General features: G+C 29.2%; 1 protein-coding gene across 1 annotated transcript; it reads left to right on the top strand.

The window, feature by feature from the left end:
• Nucleotides 1–14,128: 14,128 nt before the first annotated feature.
• On the top strand, nt 14,129–15,503 carry LOC102662216 (uncharacterized). The gene is made up of 4 exons (XM_014769581.2): nt 14,129–14,156; nt 14,705–14,778; nt 14,918–15,109; nt 15,192–15,503. Exons 1-4 carry the CDS (start codon nt 14,129–14,131, stop codon nt 15,501–15,503), a joined length of 606 nt encoding a protein of 201 aa, XP_014625067.2.
• Nucleotides 15,504–16,200: the final 697 nt, after the last annotated feature.

The raw sequence follows: 16,200 nt of genomic DNA, 5'->3' as shown, positions 1-16,200 counted from the left end.
AAGTCTTGCTGCAATGTTTGTCATCTCAATGACATGTTCATACATAGTACGTGAACCATCAAACTTCATGGTGATCAATGTACTCATTAATTTCCCAACAATAGACTTATCAGTTGTTTGAGAGCACTCTCCCACTAATCACATAAACTTTTTAGCACTTTCAATTTTAGGGAGAGTTGTCTTAATACTGTTTTCAACAGTCATTCTCATCAACATTAGGCTGAGTCTGTTAGATCTTTCCCAAGTTTTATAATGGACTTTCTCTTCATTGTTACTAGCATCAATAATAGTAACAAACTTCTCTTCCAACATAGCAAGATCATGATCCAAAACACCGAGGTGAAATTGGACTTGCTCATTTCAGTCAGAGAAGTTAAGCCCATTAAAATTGGCATAGATGATACATAAGAATCCAATGAATTCAAAACATGTATTACATAATAAAATTCACATGTGTTTTGAGACATAAAATACATGTCATACATATGATTCATTCAGATAACGGACAATGTATATTGATGTTCTCCTTTGGGTGATACACCAACATACAACATACAAACATAATGATACTAATAAAATTTTAACATTATTTGGCAATTAAATATGCACCAATTTGTAGTATCTATTTCCTTTGGGCATATAAATAAAACTAATGATACACACAAATTGCCTACAATTATATTCATTAATTATAAGAACAACTAATCAACCTTTGGGCGATCCATAAATGCCTTATAACAATGAATTTGAATTACCCATAAACCAATAATCATATAATTTAGCATCCATTATTCTATGAGTAATTGAAATAATCCATTAAGTTGGAATTAAATAACCTTACAAATTTGGCCACTTTGGTGACTAACAAATTCAACATACATTTAATTCCAACCAAATATTATTGAAATAATCATTAATTTGGAATTAAATAACCTTACAAATTTGGCCACTTTGGTGACTAACAAATTTAACATACATTTAATTCCAATCAAATATATATGGCCTGTACATACTTATTGCTATTAACAATTCATAGCCATTCTATTAATTTTGTTCCAGGCCATAAAATAATATTTGTATTTATTTATGTTTTTGCATTCAAATACGTTCAAGCAAATATGTAACATATACATATATTTACTGCTACCAATAATTTCAAAGCATTCACGTTAATTTAATTACAGGATATAAACTTTCAATCCTTTAATCACGTTCAACAATAATTTTTCGGAAAAAAAAGATCAAGTGGGATTGGAAATAGCAAACATAAGGTTGCAAATAGCAATTTCGTACCTGCGCAGTTTTTCAAAATTGAAATTGAATCTTTACGTTTAGGCACACTTCCTTTCTTTCACCATTAGAAGTAATAACTTTCTCCAAATTTAATATATACATGTTGTGAAGCTTTCTCTCCGATAATCATAAGTTTTCAAATAATCTTTCTCCAAAAATTGGTATTCAACAATAATAAAATATTGCCAATAAACAATGTATGCAGCGGAAAATAAAATTCTTAAATTTCATAATTAGGATTTATGCATAATTGAGAGAAATTAAATTATCCCTAAATTTCATAATTAGGGTTCATACATAATTGAAAGAAATTAAATTATCCCTAAATTTCATAATTAGGGTTCATGTATAATTGAGAGAAATTAAATCATTCTTGGAGAATCATAAATTTCATAACACATGCTCTGATACCACATGTAAAAATTCTTAAGGGGTTTCCTAGACTGTCAATTATAGGAAACAACAGGATCTTGAAACCTATGATTCTCACAAACCAATCAATAAACAACAATAGATAATGATGTGTACCTTTCTCCATTAGGAAGACTTGTATCTTTCTCCATAGGAACTTCTCTCCGGTGTACTTTGATTTCCTTGAAAGAGGAGAGAAATAAGATTTCACTTCCTTTGACCTTTCTTTTCTATCTCTCTCCGTTCGTGATGGCTATGGGTGAGAGAGAACACTTTTCTGGTCAGGAAGGAGACCTTATTTCACATTAGTGGGTATTAAGCCCCTTTTATAACCACTACTCCCATCAAGTAGAAGTTAGTTCTAGAAACTTCTCTTATTAAGCTCAATTACAATTTAGTCCTTAATCGTTAATTATTTACTTATTAGTCCCTACATAAGTCACATGTCTCTCACATGAGACATTAATTCTTACACTACCTACACCTTCTAACATATGGAGTTCACAAATTGATTTAGAAGCTCTGCTGTCAAATTCATCCTCCGACAGGTTAAACATCTAAATACTATATTTTATAGTTATATGTTTTTTTTCATGCTTATGAGATTGCAATCCATCATAAAAATTGAGAGGTAATTCCGATTTTATGCCAACAAATTTGTAGGTAATATATATATATATATATAGTGTGTGTGTGTGTGTTCGCACATGTAGGAAGAAATATGTTTGCTAACAAAATTTCTTATGCTACTAGGGAGACAAGTTGTAGACGGGGGATATTAATTTAATGGACCCATATGAAAATATAGTGAAAATAAAAATTTATTTTCACCAAAATATATGTACGTTCGTAACTACTTATATAAAAAAAATTTATTACCAGTTGGATAACTATTAATTAGGAATAAATTTGAATTTAAGATGTGTGCATTGATAAAAAGCAAAGACAACAAAAGGAAAAATGGTGATCATCCCGTATCACTTTTCACTTATTAGAGATTGTTGAATTTTTTTAAAGTTTAAAGCAAGGACAATTATCATATCATTAAATGAATTAAAAGGTTATAAAAAATTACTACACAGATATATTTAAAAAATGGAGATTAAAAATGAAAGTTTCAAAGATGAGAGGAAGAATAATCAAATTTCACGCTCACATAATTTCATACAAGAAACTCTTCCTATTTGTTATTTATTTATATTCAATAAAATTTATTTCAGCGTCAATTATAAAATAATTTTTGTCTCATTTTTTCTTCTTCTCTCCTTATTTTCATTTTTCTATCTGTGAGTGTGATCAGAACCAAAATAATAATAAAAGTAAAATCTCACAAATGGACTTTTTTTTTTATTATCAAAATCCAAATCCATTTATCTAAACCAACTGACTTAAATTGTCCTCCTTTCTCATATTTAATTTTTTATAAAATATTTTTATTTTATTTTTACTTTCTTATATTTAATTGTTAAAATATTTGTAGTGTAATTTTTAAAATAATAGTATTACATTATTTTTATTACATCTGTCTCTAGAAATGTTATATAGAATATATGATAATAAATAGAAAATCACTGAATGGTAGAAAATCTTATTTATTTACTACAAGATTTAATTTAAAAAATATTAATTTTTCTTTGTTTCCCAGATTAAAGTTTATAAATGATAATCTTACCTAAGCTATATAATAAGGTAAAGTAAAGACATATCTATCAATTTTTTTAAAAAGGGAATACTTATATTACAAAATTATATATAATTTTTTTTAAAATACACCTTACTACTATGTAACATAACTTTCATTAAAAAATAATAATTATGTAACCTAATTGAGCGAAATTTAATTACCTTTCAATTGAATTTGTAACGGACTAGATAATTTTTAAACAATGACTTTAATAATTTAATTTAGGCTTAATTGTAAATTTTATCGTTAAATTTTTATTATTTTACCAATTTTATCACTCAAGTTTTAAAATTTTTGTGTATTTTACCATCATAAACGGACTTTTTTTTCACGAAACTAGGTGATTTTATAAAAATATATACTAATCTAGGTGATTTCAAAAATTATTTATGAAAGATGGATGACTTTTATCGTTGATGGTAATTATAACCAATGTAGAAAATGACTTTTCACATTGGTTATAATCACAATCGATGTAAAATGTCACTTTTCTACATCAATTATAACTATAACCAGTGGCGGAGTCAGAAAAATTATAAAGCCTGGGCAAAAATTTAAAGATTGCCCAGGGTCGTGCCATCAAATTATTGAAATAATAAAGCTTGGGCAAAAATTTAGTTACGGTCGTGCCATCAAATTTTCAAGAAAAAAAAATCTACATCCAAAAAAGTATGCGATATGAGAATATCTAAGAAGAGCACGGGGAAAATAAAATAGTAATAAAAAAATACTATTATTGGTCAAGTTAGGTAAAGTGGACCGAAGAATTAGCATAGGAATTAACAAGGAAGCTAATAATCATTGCTAGATCCCCCTACCTACCATCACAAATTTCCGAGTAACTTGGCAGTTTCGCAGCTCAAAATGACATGGTTGACCAGAGTGTACAGGGTGCATGAGGATTGTAAATCCTCTCTTCAGGATTATCTTCGAGTTTTACGGATTAAATTAAATTAATATGTAGCGGAGTGTTGACAAACCTGCACCAAGGAGAACAACCTGTGCTTCTCTGCTATTAGTGGAATTAAGGGCATCTTCTAGTCTAGAATCAAACCAAAGGGTTCGAACGGCAAGAATGACTCCGGAAGTTTCGCGAGCATTGTTGAGAATGTCTTTCTTGATCTTTTCATGGAGGTTTCTCAAGTAAGTCTCCCCTGCCAGCAAGTCAGCCAGTGGATCATGGATGGCATGCTTCCACAGAGCCCTTCCCGCAGCGGTTTGGCAAGCTGACCTTTGAAGAAAATCCCATTCTTTTTCGATATTAGCATGGATTTCTCTAACAGCATCACTGTTCAACAAGTCTGGAAGCTTCAGTTCTTGCCCTGCTTGGTCCTCAGACCAGTGGCGGAGCCAGAGCCTGGGCAATTGCCCAGGGTAGCCGGGCCTTGAAACCGCCACTGACTATAACCCATGTATAAAATCTACAAAAGTGACTTTTTATATTGTTTTGTTATCAACATGATGGTAAAATATATAAAAATAAAAAAATTGAATGGTAAAATGAAATGTTGAAAGTTGAATGGTAAAATTGATGGAAAAAACTTGAGTAGTTAAATCTGTGAAATTATGAAAGTTGAATAGTAAAACACACAAAAATAAAACTTGAGTGATAAAGTTCACAAAATAATGAAAATTTACTAATAAATTTTGTAATTAAATCTTTAATTTATTCATTTAATTTTTAATAATTGTTATGTATCAGACTAAATAAATATGTAACAGGCTAAATTTAGTCATTTAATTTACATTACTATTTTTCCATAAATGTTAAAAAATATTTAAATATTCATAAATTTAGCATCCAAACTGTTAAAAAAATTACAAAACATTAAGATCTAAACCATTATAAAATGATATATTAATTTTTTGATATTTTTAATTTTATTTAAAAAATTACAAAATTGAGTAATACATCCTCGTTTACCATCTATAAATAGTCAACTAAAACCCAACTCAAAAACTATTGTTTCTTCCACCTACTACTATTCATCTCTAATCTTATCTCTACCAAGGGAATTTGAGGATACAAAATTCAGGTAACTTTGTTTCACATATATGTTGTCAATGCATTTGGTTATGAAAATCATATTGATTTACAATTTGTTTTCTTTCCGCCGAATGGCTCGCGAAATTTCCTACATTGACAACATTGTTTTTGAAAAAACGAATTGGAGTTTGAAAGTTAGTTATTTGACTATGAAAGCAAACTCAATACAACAAACCAAACAATATCAAAAGTATAGAACTATTGCTACTCGATGAAAATGTAAGTGTTCTTTATTTGTGTTACCTAATATTTATCTTATTTAAACAATTAAATCAACTATTAGTAATAATTATTTTTTTTATGTCCAAACAATCTAAAAAGATCCAAACAACTATCAATAAAAGTATTATGGGTAAGTTTGACAAACTCGTTGAAGGGGGTTCGGCACTTGAAGATATTATGGTTAATGATATAGATAAGAAATTTAGGCCAATTGTATTGTTCAGTGTCCACAAAATATACATGATAAGTTATGTGACACTCCAATACATACGTTAACCCTCTATGTCAGTCTTGACATAGGGGCACGGACGTCTCGCCTTCAGCGGCCGTGCTTCCAAACCAACAAGTTATCTCAAACCACTTCATTATTTGAATATGTTGCAACCTTCTTATCACATGACAAGTATTTAATTATCTATAAGTTACAATTATCTACAAGTTAGTAATTATTTGCAAGGGTTGTTACATTGTCGTAACAGTCCCTACAAACAAGGACCCGCAACTCCCACTCCACTCTATTCGTACTAGGTTCTATCTCACCATTTGCATCACTCATTCTCACCTAATTCACATACTTGAACATCAGAGGCTCTTTTGTTTTGTAGGTCCCCCCTAAAGGGTACTCTCAGTCTGACGTGCAAGATCGTGGAGCCTACCTTAGGCAAGTCCACCCTAACATGGGACAACTCCAGATTTTGGTAAGTACACCAATAAAACACAAATTTAGGCTGTTTTTTTTTTTTTCCTTAAGTATGCAAAGCGTATTAAGTTTCAAACTAAAAGTATGCCCAAAGTATACTTTGATTTCTAATCATTTCCAAAGATATTGGCTAGAGAAGATTTTGATTTTTTTATTTGGTTGGTATGATTTTAATATATTTAATTTTAATTTAATATTAGTCATTATTTATACTAACTTGTTTAAATTTTACACTCGATCCAGACATGATAGGTCATGTGATTAAGAAGGACGATCTAAAAGAGATAAGTACAAGCTTGGGAAAGAAAAAGATAATTGACATCGTCCTTGAAAATTTGGAGTACTTTTTTATTAATGACAATTCTTCTATTTTCTTAGTTTTTATAGTTTAAATGAAACATATTATTTTATTGAAGTAACACTATTTTTTGGGCACTATGGAATGAATTTGTTGTTGACATTGAATTTTTTGTTGATATCGATTCCCATTGTTGAAAAATGTTTCAAATGACCCAATTGTCATTATTCTAGAAATGTGCACAATGAAGAGTTTTCAAGGTGAGTAAATAAATCTTATCAAATTATATCTATTTTGAGCTATAAAATAGGGCATAAAAAACAACTAATTAAATTTAAATTTTATTTATTAGGTATGATGGGTATTTCTAATTCTTTATTTGGCATAAAGTTGACTATAAATGTTGATGTTAAAGAAATTTGTCTAGTACAAAAAAGGAAAATAAATGTTTTTTTTTAAATTATTATGTTATTTTAGATCATTTCAAATACGTTAAAAATATGTCATTTATTCTATCATAGGTTGCAAATAGAGATGTCTTCATGTCTCAAGTGATTACTTAAATGTCGGGTGAGTCTACCAATTCTACCATAACTTTACCTGATAAAATTTTGCAGACTAAGCGAATGACAATATTAGACATTGCTAACACTATAGAGGTGCAACATTTATTGACAATACATTAATTTGAAACTGTTCACTTAAACAATTATACAATTAGTTTTTTAAGCATAATGTATAAAATTAACTTTGTATGATTTTTACTGTTGTAGAAGTTCTATGTATTATACTTGTTAAAATTGATAGTATTAACATTATTACTCATGCCCGGGATGTTTCAAAAAAATGGAAGCTATTGGGACCAAAAATCATTGTAATATATTATGTTCAGACATCAAAGATAATGTGTCAAAGTATTAAATTCTCAAATTTTATTTTAGTTGTATAAATAATTTGATAATAACATTCTCAAATAATTTTGAAATCACACGAGTTCATGGTGCATGTTAACGTTAGTGATGAAACAACATCAACAAATTCGGTTATTTTTAAAAAAGTAGCAAAGAAAGTTTTTGGAGGAACTGTAGCGAAAATTCTACATGATATGCATCAAATATATAATTTAATTTTATATAATATTAATAGTAGATGTGATTTTAAGAATGCCATATATAAATTTTTTAACTTTAAAGACAAATGAGGGCCAACATTTTATCCGGTACAATTTAAGTCAGTCTTAGGTAAGCAATTTCTCTTCAAAGTAGATACCAAGATTTAAGACAAATTGGATCAATAGAACAATCTACATGATGTTAGATGATCATGATTTAATAGCTCAGTTCAAGGCTATTCATTTCATAGAGTTTTTTTTAAAAATATAATCAAGTAATTTTTTTTAAGAAATTCATTTAATTTCAAGTATTTATGTTGTTTAGTTTTATTGTAAAATTTCATATTTGTGTTGATAACAATGAATTAGGTGAGGAATAAGCGAACTCAATTGAAATTAATAACAAAATTGAGATAAATTCTTTATCTTAAAATTTTAAATATATTTATTTTACATGCGATTATATTAACATCTTAAATTGTATTTAATATCAGGTTAACTTCAATGAACTTGAGACAAATATAAAAGGGAAAAAAATGAAGAGATAACTTGACAAACATTGATTTATTTTTTATTATCTGATGTATTTTTCTAAAAGAATAATTGTTTGTGGCTATTTTTTATCTAGGTTGATCTAAGTGAGGTTGCAACTCCTACAAGCAAAACAACTTTGAAAATATCTGCAAATGAATTGGATATCTCATATGTGATTGAAGACTTTGAAACTCAAACATTAACAACAAAGATTCCAAAAATTGCTCCTACTAAGAAGGAACCAGTGGATTGAAATGTTTTTGGATTTATCAACAATATTTAGTTTTTATCTTGTATTTTTAATTGTCATACACTATTGGTTCTTTGAAAAATTTATGAACAACAATTTGATTATGAAGTTACTTTTGTTAAATGCATGACATTATGGATGAATAATATTTATGATTTTATATTTGCTTAAATATATTATTTGTTAGACGTAACCAAAAAAATATTATACAAAAAAACACATGATTGAAAAAATCTGTGTGTGACGACTCAAAAATTATTTTAGCATAATTCATTTTTAAGTACCAATATTTATTCTGTGTGGCTAAAGAAACATATTTACTTCTATTTTCTCAATATTTTCCGATGGAGGTAGTAGAAAAGTATTAAAGTAATCAATGGAAAGTTTGAAATTGATTGAATTCTATATTTGCAACAATCAATATTTTAAAATTTAAAATTAAAATTTTTAGCACCTTTATATATTTATTAATGTTTAATATTTTTTTAAAATATTAGTTTATAAATTTCTTTAAAAACTATAATAAAACAGTTGTAGAGAATGTATTTTACTTTATTTCGCAGGAAGTATATTATTTTCAATTTATACGAACTATTTTATTTTAAAACATTAATTTATTAATAAATTTATTTGTATATATAAATTTTAAATTACAAATATTTTAAATTTGTAAATATCGTACATTTCTCTATTGCTGAATAATAATAATTAGTAATTTAATAATTTAATAATTGTATATTAAAGTTATGATTTCTAATTTAATTTACATAATTGAATTATTTATTTTTAAATTTATTTGAAAAAATTGAATTATTTAATTTAAAATTTTAATTAGACGTAATTTTCTCTATCACAATTAATCTGCGTCATTTTGAAAAGTTTTTATCCTGTGCGGCAGTATCATGCAATTTCATACATTACTTTAATGACAATAAAAATTACATACTCTTTATATATCAGTTATGATCAATTAAAACATAAGACTCTTTAAATCTTTAATGTCCTTAGTTGCTGTTCGAAAAAAATATATATATCATTCTTTAATTAATAAGAATCGGAGATTATGTATATATTTTTATCCCGATGGAGCTCGAAAACGGAAAACTAATATTTATTCCATTTAATTTTAAGGTTAAATTACTTTGGTTTATATAGTTTCACTATTTTTACCTTCTTAGTCCTATATTTTAGAAAGTGATTTTTTTAATCCCTATAATTTACATTTTAATTCTCTTTTAGTCTTTGAAAGTGATTTTTTTAGTTCTTGCAATTTGTATTTTAATTTCTTTTTAGTTCTTATAGTTTGAAAGTGGTCTTTTTAGTTCTTATACTTTTTAGTCAATGTATCATATGAAAATTATCATCTTATGCTAAAATGAGAATGATCAATCTCAATTATTAGATTAAAAGGAAAGACCAAAATTAAAATATTTTAAATTCAAATTTAATTTAACCATATTTATTAAACAAAAAATCAAATATCTTAAAGATTTAATTTATGACATCTTAAGATATCCCAAACTTGTTACCACGAGCATTGTAACGCCCTTCATCAAAATAACAATACATACTAAAAAAATACGAAATCTCAAAATTATATTAGTCTGAAAATACCTCATGTATAATAAATAAAGTAAAATAAATAAATCTTTACATAAGTAAAAATATTGTTCTCAAATATGGGCATCTAAAATAACAGACGCCAAGAGTATAACATAATTAGCCGTATCGGCATATTATTTTGAGTCCTAACAAAGTTAAAAAAAATGTATCTAAAGGTAAGCAAGTCTTCAAGCATCTTAAATTCTAGCAAATCCTTCCTGGTGCTTTGAACACAACACTTTTAATGAGATGATAATCTCACTAATTAAAATAAACCTAGAGTGTTTGTAAATAATGTCATTCTCAGCAAGCATGGTAATCTAGAAAATTAGTCATGATATTTGTAATGAATTTAAAATAAAATTATATATATATTCCAATAAAAATCAGACTAAAACAATCACAATTCATGATATTCTGAATAAATAAAATATTTACAAAAACAACAACACCCAATGCATTCAAATAAATATAACATACACAACTTAGTGATTGTTAGAATCACAAGATTCAACCAGTGTGAATCTTAGATTCATCCAAGGGTGTATGAGCTCATATTATATGTAATGACGTCCCATTGTCTTCCCTATCATAGATGAAGGTGTCCAAAATCTATTTCTCATCCCAAATAGAAGTATCTTTAATAATTTTATCTCCATCTCAAATAGAGGTATCTATCATATAATTCAAAATTATCAATTTATGATATGAATAATGCATCAGTCACAGATATAATTAAATAAACACACAAGTATATAAATACCAATATTATCATTCACACACAAGGCATATACACACTTACGAGAAAATACCATAAAGTAGCATCAATGTTTATGTTTATATATATATATATATATATATATATATATATATATATATATATATATATATATATATATATATATCATTCGCACCCAAATTTCTCTTTACCACAGTTATTTAAATTTGAAAGCAATTCAATTTATGGATATATTATAATATAATTCATTATAGACCAAAAGCAACTAGGCATATACGGTGCATGTAACGGCACAATGTTTGAAGGGGAAATAAATTTTGCACAGTAAAAATCCTTGAATAATCATATCATCGAAGTTTTGAAAAAGGTTATTTTACTCACCTCTTGAGGCAAATTTACGAAGGAGGGTTGGTTTTAGAAACAATTTACGCAATGGGGTCTCATTTATAACAAATTACAGGGGGGGTTCGTTTTTTACGTGGGTGCCGCCATTGACACTGTCGGGAAGCTTGAACCGCCAGTGCCAATGACGGGATAGGGGCTGACTAGGAGAGAGGGGGAGGGGTGCCGCCATTGCTGCTGGCGGGATGGGAGGGGATAGGAGAGAGAGAGGGTGTCCCGCCCTTGGAGCTGGTGGGATAGGAGAGAGAGAGGGTGTCCCGCCCTTGGAGCTAGCGGGACAGGAGAGAGAGGGTGTTGCAGGGGTGGTACCGCCAGTGGCGGTTGCGGGACAGGGGGAGAGAGGGATGCCGCCACTGGGTTCTGCGGGATAGGCTTCTGTGGGTTCACGTATGCATGGTTCACGTGTTAGCTTTGTTTCTGAAAAGCCTGCACCTAGGTTCACGTTGAAGGCTTTCATGGTCTGCACCTTGCAATAGCTTTCAGGTTCTGAAAAGGCTATACTATATAGCATCTTAACGTTAAAAAAATTTGAACGTTGGGGGTGGGGTTTAAGTTTTCAGCTATAAAAAAAATGTTGAACTCATTCTTTACGTTTACACAACTTACTTTGTTTTCTCTTTCTTTCTTCTTCTTGAGTATGAGAGATTATTGTGTTTGTGTTCTTCTGTGCATTCATCCTTCAAGTGTGCTTCAAGTGCCCTTAAATTCCTGGTATGTATTTTCAAAGTAAATATGCTAATATATATTATAAGTTTAAGTTAGTTAGTATTAGTATTAACAAATATTCTAAGTTAGTTAGTATGTAAATAGTAGGTTAGTTATTATTAACAAAAGTTCTAAGTTTAAATTAGTTCGTATGAGTAGCTATTGTGTTATTATTTTTTACTTATTAATAAATATTCCAATGTTAGGTTAGTTAGTATGAAAATATTATTTGGTTAGGTTAGTTAGTATGAAAATATTATTTGGTTAGTTAGAATTAAAATTTTATTTAGTTATTGTTATTGTATATATTGTTAGATGTTATTTGGTTATTGTGTATAATATTTTAGTATTAGTAGTAATTGTTATTTGGTTAGTTAGAATTAAAATTTTATTTAGTTATTGTTATTGTATATATTGTTAGATGTTATTTGATTATTGTATATAATATTTTAGTATTAGTAGTAATTACAACATAGCATAGAATATTATTATTAATTTTTTTATCAAAGAATGAGAATTTTATTATGAATTCTAGAAATATCTGTAAAATAAAATATATTCTAACTCAAGAAATATAAAGTTTTCTAAAATAATTATTCTTTCTTATCAACTTGTTTCAATTATTTTTGTAAATTTATTTTATTTGTATACTACATATGTTGTATAGAATCTAAATTAATTATATTCTTAATTATTCATAGAATTAAAATATATGATGCAGGGGTTGACAAACTAATTATTCTTATGAGTTTTAAATAAGAAATTATTTTATAACTTAATCTCTCGTAAAAAAATTGTATGAGTAAGTATAATTGAAAAGAATATTATATATTTGTTTAGTTAGTATAAAAATATTACGTGTATATATATTTAGTTGTTGTGTATATTCTTAAATTTTATACATGTGATATTAGCTTTGTAGTATTAGGTATATATTTAGACGGATGATAGTTTAGTCTAATAAATATATATACATGGATGATACTTTAGGATGAGATAAGTAATATTAGATTTTTTAGTATTAGGCACAAGTTAATATTATCTTTAGGTATATATTTATAAATTTTAGACACACCTAAATTTTTAGTTTTTGTAATATTAAATATTTGACACTTAAATAAATAATTGTAATATTAGACACTTGACACACGTAAATTTATCTTTTTAGTATTATAATTTTGTATTTTAAATAAATGAGTTGATAATTTAATATTATTTGAGTTAATTATTTTTTAGTTAGAATGGTATATATATTATTTGTTAGTTTTAATTTGTACGTTAATATTATTTGTTTTAGAAAATTTAAGTGATTAAATATATGATACATTGTACATTATTATTATTATTATTGTATATATATATTATTGAAATGATTTTTTGCATTTCAATATTTGTTTGTATTATAAATAATTTGTTAGTCCATATTTTATTCAATTATTTATTTGTTAATTGTAGAAAAAAAATTACTAATAAATTAAAGTTTTCTTCACGTGTATTTTAATTTATGTATAGAATATATTAAAAATTGCCGAGTTTGATTTTTTACAAATTTAAAGTTTACTAATAAATTAAAGTTTTCTTCACATAATTTAATATTATTTTATTTTGCAGCAGCAATGGCATCTTCATCATCATCTTCTTCACACATTAACATTAAATCTGACCCCATCGATACTGATGTATTATGGATGCAACCTAAGCATGTTTCAGAACATGTTTGGAATGGGGAAGAAGAAAGGAAATTGCATATCAGACGAGCTGTCCCCACGTATCAAGGGGAAGAACAAATTCCAGAACAAATTTTTCTTTTTCTTCAACAATCTGGTTTAGGGTGGATTATCAAGATGGAATACTTAAAAATAAATGCCTCACTAATTAGTGCTCTGATAGAAAGATGAAGGCCGGAAACACATACGTTTCACATGAGATGCAGAGAGTGTACTATCACTCTACAAGACGTCTCTGTGTTGTTAGGTATAAGTGTGGATGGTTTACCATTAATCGATCCAACAAATCTTGATTGGGCTGATTTATGTGAGGAATTATTGGGAGTCAGACCACAAGAAGGTGAAATTAAAGGTAGTGTGGTTAAATTAAGTTGGCTGGCTCACCATTTTGATCAAATTAATAATGACGACGACGAAGAACAAGTACGAAGGTTTGCCCGTGCATGGATACTGAGATTTATTGGAGGTGTCTTGTTCGTTGACAAAACCAGTAACAGAGTTTCGGTAAGGTACCTTCAATTTTTACGTGACTTTGAAGAATGTGGCAGATATGCATGGGGAGCTGTCGTACTTAGTTTTCTATACAGAGAGATGTGCAGTGCCACCGATTATAAAACTAAATCAATTGGAGGTATGTGCATCTTACTACAATTGTGGGCATGGGAACGATGTCCCACCTTGGCTCCAAAGAGGACTCCTTCCCAAATAGAAAATACACCACTAGGGCACAGGTCAGTCATTTTTAACAGTGTCTTTCATTTTAATAGAATAAATGGTTTTAGGGTATATTAAATTTTATTCTTTGTAGGTGGTTGCGACGTGGAAACCAACATATCGGCAATGATGATGTGAAAGTTTTTCGTCGCAAGTTCGATATTATGAAACGTCATGAGGTAAGAACCATGCTATTGTATTTGTAAAATAAAAAATTATATGTCTTATTTTACTACAATGTTCACAACTATGTTGTTATATGCAGTTTGTGTGGGAGCCTTACCCATCAACCGTTTTGTCATTGTTGCCTCCCGTTTGTTTAGTCGGAAGTCTCGCGTGGTACGCGGTGGTGCCACTAATTTGTTTCCAAGTTATTGAGTGGCACCAACCGGACAGAGTCTTGAGACAATTTGGGATGCAACAACCAGTTCCAGAGTCTCCTTCACAACCCCTAAACATTAATGACATAACATTAAAGGGGAAACATGACGAAAATTGGGGGCAATTGTTCGCCCCAATGATTCAGCAGTGGAATAATCGCCATGCATTTAGGGTCGACGCTTATCCCCGACAAGAATGCCTATTGAGTTTTAACTCGGACTACATGGTCTGGTATAGGCGAAAGACAAAGATGTTTGTTGACCCAGAAAATGCAAAGACGGCTACATTGGTATTTTTTAATTTTTTTTCAAATTTTAACTTGAACTTTTATTTAATGATGACCATTAATTTTCTTACCCTTATAAATGTAGGGTGAAGTTGCGGAGGCATTACAATACATGGTGTCTCCTCAAGGGAGGAAAACATGCACATTTGATGATCTCGTGCCTTATGTGGAAAAAATTACAATTTTATCCGAAGAGCAAGAGAGAGTCACTGAGCCAGTGTCACATGGTCCCGCATCAGAGCGTCAATTTCCCGCACAACAGTTTCACATGCTTCAGTCAAGTATTGAAACTCAGGGGATAGACAGAAGAAGGGACACTGTTGAAGCGGAAGAATATTCCCAACAAATGGCGGAGCGTGGCCATGGAATGTATTACACGCCACAAACATTTTGCTGAGTATCCGACACAGATGTATCAGTATCCTTTTCAGGGTCATGACACTGATACTTCTGCAACCCAGCAATCGTTCGGTGGTTTTGCGGAAACACAAGCTCATTTTTCATGGCCCACAATGACCCCTTCACAGCAATATCATGGACCAATTCCAACACCTAATGCCCCGTTAGGAACACAATGGAATGTACCGGGACAAATACCTAATACGGGTGACTTATTCGGTGTTGATTTGCGTCACGCATTTTCTGCGGAGGCTGACGAAGAAGAAGCGGGGAGGCATCGGGGCAGAAGAAATCCTGATCGCCAAGCACGAAGATGGGATCGACCATGTGGCACATCCTCACGGCATCACGGACACCAAAATGAATGATTTGCATGTCTCCGTTGATTAAGGCTTTGTTGTATATTTGTAATTTGACATTCATGGCGTAATGTATGATATTCAGTTTATTAAGGCTTACTTATGGATAGAATTTATGTCGCGTATCAAACTATAATAATCAATGAACCCTAAACCAAATAACAAAGGTAGCCAAAAGGAAAAAACTAATGTTTCTAAGTAACGATGAACTTCAATGTGAACTAAACCCTAACCCATAAAACATAAAAAGTATCCCATAACCCTTAAATATGAAACAGTAACCCTAACCTATAAAATATAAGCACTTAGCCCTAAACTGTTCCGAACTAAACCCTA

This window comes from Glycine max, chromosome 17 (genome assembly GCF_000004515.6).
Source record: "Glycine max cultivar Williams 82 chromosome 17, Glycine_max_v4.0, whole genome shotgun sequence".
NCBI classification, from domain to species: Eukaryota; Viridiplantae; Streptophyta; class Magnoliopsida; order Fabales; family Fabaceae; genus Glycine; species Glycine max.
The sequence above is the reverse complement of the archived record's forward strand: the minus strand, read 5'-3'. Positions and strand labels throughout refer to the sequence as shown.